At 40.3% G+C, this 8,705-nt stretch overlaps 2 protein-coding genes across 2 annotated transcripts; one reads left to right on the top strand and one right to left on the bottom strand.

Annotated features, from left to right (window-relative positions):
- Positions 1-792: 792 nt before the first annotated feature.
- On the bottom strand, positions 793-3,634 carry LOC115362565 (chymotrypsin-like elastase family member 2A). Its single transcript, XM_030056532.1, has 7 exons — positions 3,589-3,634; positions 3,222-3,310; positions 2,996-3,093; positions 2,030-2,155; positions 1,799-1,935; positions 1,169-1,314; positions 793-981 (listed from the first exon to the last, which is right to left on the bottom strand). The coding sequence occupies exons 1-7, from the start codon at positions 3,623-3,625 to the stop codon at positions 793-795; spliced, it is 822 nt and encodes a 273-aa protein (XP_029912392.1). The 5' UTR covers positions 3,626-3,634.
- A 1,418-nt stretch (positions 3,635-5,052) lies between these two features.
- LOC115362561 (chymotrypsin-like elastase family member 2A) lies at positions 5,053-8,355 on the top strand. The gene is made up of 7 exons (XM_030056524.1): positions 5,053-5,092; positions 5,322-5,410; positions 6,058-6,155; positions 6,380-6,502; positions 6,757-6,893; positions 7,472-7,617; positions 8,173-8,355. The coding sequence occupies exons 1-7, from the start codon at positions 5,053-5,055 to the stop codon at positions 8,353-8,355; spliced, it is 816 nt and encodes a 271-aa protein (XP_029912384.1).
- Positions 8,356-8,705: the final 350 nt, after the last annotated feature.

Genomic DNA, 8,705 nt, shown 5'->3' with positions numbered 1-8,705 from the left:
AGTGCAACAGCCATCAGAGGCACAGGCAGATCCACATCTTAGTTGCTGGCCATTACCTGGAAGAAGGGAATCAAAAAATTGTGTTCAAATGTGCTCCTTAGTCACAGTATTTTCACTCCCCACCCATCTGAGCCACACATACTTTAAGCCGGTCTGAAAGAGAGCTTATGAAAGAGACCTTTATTCTTGTGCATGTGTTTGATGATGATATGTGAATAACATCATGCATCTACTCATTTTTGGTAAACTGTATTTTCTATGCTACGTTTCGTGTAAAGAATGCATAATATGGTTTTAACTTCCTAGGCATTCTCAGTACAGATAACTGATTTTCAAAAGATGATTTGTCAAATGATTCTACATTAAGCACAGATGGTTAGATAATTCACAGCTGTAGCCTACAGCAGATTTCCTAGCAGCACAGTTTCCTTACAGACTGTTTGTGTAACTATCTGTTACTTGAGCAGGAGCTGAAACCTGAGACTTGGAATCTCATGAAAAGCCATGTTTTAACACTAATGATTTGTTTATTATTTCAGTCCAACTTTAAGAACCTAATAACCATTAAGAAATAGCTCCTCAATAATAGCTGCAGGCTTTAAAGTTAATTTTCTTGTCAACAAAGAGAATAAGCCAATATTAGAGTGAATCTATCTGCAGAGCTGGAAGCAAAGGGGCCAATAGCGCTTCATTAACATTATCAAACGGAGCCAAAATGTACAAAGAAGAAATACATGCACTTTGCTGCGAGGTGCTTTGGACAGAAGCACCTGCCAAAAGATATATATTACGTTAAAAACTGTATAAGCCAAACCCATTTCCACTCACTTTGTTGATCCAGGACATGTAGGCGCTGACACGGGTGAAGACAGAGGGCTTCTTGGGGTAGTTGCAGCCCATGCTGGAGCCGAAGCTCACAACACCGTGGACGTCCCAGGAGCCATCAGGGTTCTGGCAGTTCAGGGGGCCACCAGAGTCTCCCTAATGGGTAACAGAGCCATATGGGATGCAAGAATGAAAATCAGGGAAAAACTGCCAAGAATTTTCGAAACTGTTTATACTGTGTATCCCAGCTGCTATGATACAGTGTAAAACTATGCTATATTTCCACATTACATGAAGCTGTAAAACAGAAATTTAGGGATTGCAGGTAATTAATCTGACTCACGTTGCAGCTAGCCAGATCTCCATCTCCTCCAGCGCAGATCATGTTGCTGGTGACCAGGCTGCCCCACCAGTCAGGCTTGGTGCAGGTGGAGTGTCCAACCACGGGCAAGAGAGCCTGCTGCAGGATGTCAGCGATGGGACCTCCAGCTGCGGAAAACAACAAGGGATTCAAATTCAGACCTGCAGCCAAGACCACCACATCTCAGATGTCGACTTGAGCTCAAGTCAAGACCAGCTTCCACATGTAATTCCTAAAAATTTTTGCCGTGCTGGAGAGAATGTAAGACCAGGCAGAGAAAAATATGTCTTTGGAAATTTTTAAATAAGGGATAAAACATGATGTCAAACTCCAGTAGTAATAAGGATAAGTCCAAGACATCATAGCAGTTATCTTGAGACGGGGCATTAAGCACTGCAACCCTGTTCATATTAATGTCTAGTGACAATTAACCTTTCATTTTCTCAACTCAAAGGCTTATTTCTGTTTCTGTAGCACTCTGTATGTTTTCCTTAATATAATACGTATGTATCACAACCTTCATTTCTAATTCAAGAGTTAAGTAGATATGATATTAAAGCTGTGAAAGGGTATAAATGTTGCCAGCATTGACTGATGGTTAATAAAACATACTCGAGAGGCGTCCCCAGCCAGTGACGTAGCAAGGAGCACCATGGGGCAGGATGTGGCCGGAGTCAGGAAGACAGGCAGCCGTGATGGTGTCGGTGAAAAGCACAGGCATGGAGAGCTTGATCAGGGCGATGTCATTACTGGAGCACAAACACAAAGACCATATGTCACAATTTGAACAACTTGCTGTATTGTATTACAACACAGTAATGGCAGTATATACTCAAAGCTCACCGGATCCTGTAGGGGTCCCACTGCTCATGAACAACAATCTTAGCGGGGGAGATGGCGATGGAGCCAGCCTCGTTGGAGATCTTCAGATTGTGTTTGCCCAGATAGACTTGGTAGGTGTTGCGGCTGCTGCAGGGCCACCAGAAAACAGAGACACAGGTCAGGGATTCTTGGATATATGGAGCCCACAGAATGCTGATACCACTAGTGCTACTATTAAAAAACACCTGACTATTACTATTCATAGTAAAAAATAATGCTACAACTATTAGTGGTACTACTGTACTTGAATTACCACTACTGGCCACTACTAACCATTGTTATTTGTTGGCTCTTCTGATATTTTACTTGCATATCATCACTATTTATTTTATATTTGTCTTAGTGATTGTGGCTCTTCTTATGGTGTTTTATGGTAGGATTGTATTCCTCTGTTAATTTATTTATGGCACTATTATTATTTTATGAATGAATGTTTGCATTGTTTTTCCTGTGAAGTGCAATGAACTTCACATGCTGGATGAAGTGTAAATAAAGTTCAATTTTCAACTTGATTCAGTTTCACTTACTGCTGCTGCTACTACTCCTACCATCACTACTTTCAACAATTGCTGCAACTACTCATAATGATTATAACTAATAATAATAGTATTGCCCTTTTCTTAACTAAATTACACAGTGCTGAAAAATAAGAGGCACAAAATAAACTTATCAATGGCCATTCTCCATTAAAGCCACTTAACACATCTCTGAAAACGCACTTAATTTGTTTGCCAATTCTTTTTCATTGGAAGGTTATTTCACAGTTTAAGGGACGTGACTGCATATGCCCGGTCACCTTTCAGCTATATTATGATTCTATACCAAACTATTTAAAATAAAGTTTATTTCAGCTTCCAGTGTGTGGCATTCACTTGGAAACATGTCTAAGGGCAAGGTGTTTCAGTGGCACATTCACCTCAGCCATACCTGATGCAGTGAGCAGCAGTGAGGACCCACTGGTTGGAGATCAGAGTGCCACCACAGGTGTGGCGGAACGTGCTGCTGCTCTTGTACTGCAGAGACACCTGAGGACGACAGAGAGACACAACAACAACTGAGATTTTTTTTTGAGGGGGGCGTTGACTCTTGTAAATAGACAGGATATCTTCTCCATATTCGGCAACCAGCTGTGGGGTGATAAATGAGAGAGTACCTGCCATGGCCAGCTGTGCTCACGGACATCATCTCCACCAACCACCCTGGTGATGGTGGGTGGGTAGGTGGGCAGGCCGCACCCGTAGGCTGAGAGACAACAAAATATCGTCATTTTTCTTCAAATTTCTCTGTGGTTTAACACATGAAGCAAACTACTGTCTTGACATTCGCTGTAAATCATGTGTGTCTTCTTTAGCTACTGAAAGAGACTCCATTAACTTCTGTTCATTTATCAAATCATAAAAGCAGAGGAAAGGTTTCACAAAGTACAAGTCATGGTTATGGACCACTTTATGTGAGAGAAACTAGACAAGTGTATGTACCATTAAGGTTAATTTTTTGGTGAGAATAATGTCAGAGCTTACCACCAGCGACAAACAAAGCCAAGATCACGAACTTCATTGTGATTGTCTTCAGCAAAAGTTCAGTAGGATCTGCTCCCTCTTATATAGTGCATCAACAGGCCTGTTAAGCACCTCAGGTCTGCTGCGTAACCTCTGCCGTAATGCAGCCAGGAAACCTTGGTGGGAAAAAAAAACAATCAACCTTGGAGATAAGCGTTCCCAAATATCCCCAAATACACCTTATCTCCTCAACTGCTGCTCCTTTCTGTGAAAGCGCCAGGTGTCACTGCGTGTCCTCCACTGCTCAGGTCACTCAACTTTGAACTCCAAGGGGATGATTTTCACAGATATTGTACTCCTGCATACTGTATTTATTTAATTAATTTGTACTATTTTTAGTTTGTGGAGGGAAGTAACTGTAAACCTACACTGTATCTGCAATGGTGTGTATGCACCAATAAAAAAGAAACAGCTCTTTCATTCTTATATGAAAAGATACAGTGTGTGCACTCAAAAATGTACTTCGTGTTGTCAGGTTTTACTATGGAAGTGAATGCAGGAGTTGGTAGTAGTGATAATATTGAGCAATACTGGTCAGTGCCAAAAATGTACTTACAGGTACTGAGACAAAGTAGCAACAACAAAAATTGTTAGCAATTTTGTGAGTTAGTTACAATTTATACAGTTCAAGATTTATTAAATTGTAGCAGCAGTGTAGTTTAGCATTGCTTTGTTTCCATGGCCCACCCTGTTTTGTTGCAATAGTTAGTTGTGGCATAATTTACCAAGAAAGGCAACATGATGATATTCTTCTAAGTCATATTTTTCTCTATGAGGGATGTGAGTTTTGTGGGAAAACCACCAGTAAATGCATGTAGTGGAGCTGCTATTTCTTGCGGAGTTTTGAACAGTATACACTGCAATAAACCTTTTATAAAGGGATTACCTCATGATGTTTATGAAACAAATTATTTTTATGTAGACTTATAAAAGGGCCGAGGACATTTTATATTATAGCACTTTTTATTAGCATTATAGCACTATTATTATAGCACAGTTTTTACTACTTAGTCACAAATTACTAATCCAGTTTCTCATGCTTGTGTAATGGAAACACATGACATATCATGCTTTCATATGTAATGGGAACTTCCAGCTGCGAAAAACATTTTTGGTTATTCTAAACTTTATAAAAATTAGTTTTTCTAATGAAGTGGAATATATTTCTTTTTAAACAGAGAGACAGGATTGGCAGTGCAACATCTGACATGCTCAATGAACGGGACTAAAAACACAATTTGACCATGACCTAATATTTCTGTTTATTTCTCCCATTTTGGATGTCCACTCCACCCTTCTACACACCTATTAGGTATGATTTATCAAAGGGTGAATTTCCAGGAATCTGGTCCACATTTGGCTGCCTGATTAATGTCATCGATGGTATAAATGTGTAAGGTTTTAGGACACACTGACAATGCAGATATGATGAAGTTTGTGGTCCTCGCTGTCCTTGTTGCTGGTGGTAAGAATATATCTGTTACTAAAAACAAAATCACACTGACCATGATTACAACATCTTGCCAAGGAAAAATCTTATTTAACCAAACCTGATCTTAATGCGAAGAATTACTGCTTTTTTTTTTTTTTTTTTTTTTTTTTTTTAGTAAGGACTTGCTAAGACAAAGTCATGCGACCAGACACCTGCTTACCTGTGCACATACTAACCATTTTAAATGTGTGTGTCCCTCCAGTGTACGGGTGTGGCCAGCCCACCTTCCCGCCTGTGGTGACCAGGGTGGTTGGAGGAAAGGATGCCAGGCCTCACAGCTGGCCCTGGCAGGTAAAACATACTGAGCTTCATTCACACAAAATATCCACCATCTGAAAAAATTGACACCCACTAAGACTGCTGACATGACAGTAATGCATATTAGACTGTAAGTTAGATATTTATATATGATGAGTAAACTAGTGTATATACATCCCTCGACCTTATATTTTAATATTCATTTGTTCTACCAAGTCAATCAAGGGCAAATTCTTATTCATAATGATGGTGTGGTATGAGGCAAAATTCTTCTTGATGGGAAATGGAAATTCAATGGAAATGGAAAATTCAAAACTAATGCTGAAAGCTGCAATGAAGTAGCACAGGCATAAGCTTGGATGGACACACATCAAAAGAACAACAATATAAAACCACAAAGAACAACAAAGACACCAATAAAACATGATTTAAAAACATACAGAGCTGCATTTGGGTCTGTAAAGGTAGGTAATAGAGTCCTTGAAGGAAGTGAGAGAGATAAAAGTGTGCCATTTCAGAATATGTTGTCACTCAGATGAGTCACACTGAACAGAAAACTGGAGTAAGAAGAGGCTGTGTTTCTTCTCAGTGGGCTGATAGAACAATGACAGCAATATCATAAACCGGTTCCATGTACACCAGCAAAAGCTGAAGTCATTCTATTTATGCGTATGTTTCAGATCTCTCTGCAGTACAACTGGGGGGGCGAGTGGAGACACACCTGTGGAGGCACTCTGATCTCTGAGAAGTGGGCTCTCACTGCTGCTCACTGTATCAGGTAAGGCAGAATGGTGCCAAAACAGTTCAAACTCACTAGGAGAAAAAAAAAAAAAGTTGCAAAGCAGGCTATTTTCACTGTAACATCAGGCTAGTAATTGTGTTTTCCAGCTGACTCCAAAGCTAGCACAGGGAAACATACTAGAATCTAGCATTTGAAAAGGGTTTTTCAGCTGAATAGTGCATTTACTAGTGTTCAATATTCTGTTTGCTGTCATCTTGCAGCAGTGGCACGAAGTACAGAGTGGCCATGGGAAAGCACAACCTGAAGCTGAAAGAGAAGGGGGCTGTGTTCATGGGCACTGCTAACATTACTGTGCATGAGAAGTGGAACCCCTCCTTGATCCAGTAAAAAGAACCAACACTGAATAACACTGAAGCTTTGGCTATAAGCCGCATGGAACTGCAAGACAAAATAACCGCAATTAATTTTTTTTTTTAATTAATTAATTAATTAATTATAATTTTATTGGTATGATATTTACCCCAGAAAACTTTTGACTGGGAAAATAACTTTGCACACAAATTAAAGGCAGCAACAGTAGCAGGTCTATTCTTCCATGACTCTAAATTATGAGAGTGTGTGTGTGTGTCCTCTTTAGTAATGACATCGCCCTGATCAAGCTGGAGTCTGCTGTCACCTTCTCAGACACCATCATGGCTGCCTGTCTTCCCAAGGCTGGCTTCATCCTTCCCCATGATGAACCCTGTTACATCACTGGATGGGGACGAATCTCCAGTGAGCATCCACTCCCCTTCCCCTCTGTAAACCCAAACCAGTTACAGTACATAACAATGAAATTGGCAATATGCAGTATAGTAAAAAAAAAAAAAAAAAAGTGAGGGTAAAGAACAACCTGGCCAGTGATGCTGCTAATTAAGAGGTGTAGCCACAGTATCCATACACATAGTAAAGAACATCTTCTCAAGTATACAATTACACAATGGCATACTGTATCTTAATGACATAACCTTAATATTTTATGTATTGCAGCTGCAAAAGTATGTGTACCGATTGAAGAGTTTTATTCATTGTTATATACTTACATTAATATAATAAAACAGGAGGCAGTTCACCTATTAGCTGTACATGGCTACTTACCAAAGACATTTGGTAGCAAATATTAACGTAAAATGGTTTTATTACAAGAAAAAGTTATTTTAAAGTTTCCAACAAAACAGTAGTTGCATAGGACTGTTTTCAAAAGCCAGGGTATAGCATCTATTTGACACAAGGGGCTATAAAACTTTTGCTAGTTCACTAACATTCTTTACCTGAGTTGAACATGAATCTGTATGCATCTATCCTCCATGCAGCCGGAGGTCCAACTGCTGACATCCTGCAGCAGGCCCTGCTGCCAGTGGTCGACCACGCTACCTGCACCAAGCCCGACTGGTGGGGCTCCCTGGTGAAGGACACCATGGTGTGTGCCGGTGGAGACGGAGTTGTGTCTGGATGCCACGTGAGTTTGACAAAATATAGCAGTAATTCTCTCTGACACACGTTTACTAACCTACATGGTCTGACACTTTACATCAAAGGATACTGAAGGGATGAAGGAAAAAAAAGTTGTTGAACATATCTTTCTCTGGAAGGAGGACTTGCTGCTGTTTAGGAGGTTTATATTTTGTTCTTTCATTTCATCTCTTCCTGTGAACAAAAAAGTATATGTACCTGACCCCGAAACTTTATTTGGGCAAAAAGGGCAAAACTCAATTTGGGAGCATGAGGCACTTTTCTCTGTTGCAGTCACTTTGTGATTAAGGATGATAACACAGGTATATTCTTGCATAAAAATCCTGTTGTAAGTTACTGTTGCACAAAGTCATTCTGAAGAGCATCAGCTCAAGGCCTAAAATGTAACATAATGTAACTGATGTGGATATAGTATTTGCAAACACTCAAGCAGAGCATCCTAAGTCATTTCTGATTATTCACATGCATAAAACAACACCAGCACACTGAGTTGCTGTAAGATTTTATAAGCTGTCCCTGTGGTTTCTCTCACGGGCCTCAGGGAGACTCTGGCGGCCCTCTTAACTGGAGGAACGCTGACCGTGCCTGGGAGGTACACGGTATCGTCAGCTTCGGCTCCGGGCGCAGCTGCAACTTCCCCAAGAAGCCCACCGTCTTCACCCAAGTCAGCTCCTACATCGACTGGATCAACTCCGTAAGTTCTGGAAATGCTTTCACTCTGTAATGTCAGACCGCTGATACGAACCAGTGATTCAAAATGTTGTGGTGCACCTCCCAGATGTCAGTTAAGGTTAAGGCTGGGCAATATAAGCATAAGTAGCATAAGTCTTGTCTGTTTGTGGTTTTAAAGGCTGCATTACAGAGATGTGATGTAATTTTCCCAACTTACCTGACTAATCGAGATGTTCTATTATTGGCCTTTAGCCACTTAGTTATTATATAGGCATTACTGATGATTATGTATCAAAAATCTCATTGTGTAAATATTTATTTAGTCATCCCCACAACCTCTGGACAGTGTTGATATAGATCGGTATTTGGTCAAAATGAAGGATCCTAATGATGTAAGAGAAA

The sequence above is a fragment of the Myripristis murdjan genome, chromosome 7 (assembly GCF_902150065.1).
Source record: "Myripristis murdjan chromosome 7, fMyrMur1.1, whole genome shotgun sequence".
Taxonomy (NCBI): Eukaryota; Metazoa; Chordata; class Actinopteri; order Holocentriformes; family Holocentridae; genus Myripristis; species Myripristis murdjan.
Note: the sequence above shows the minus strand (reverse complement) of the source record. Positions and strands in the feature narration are given on the sequence as shown.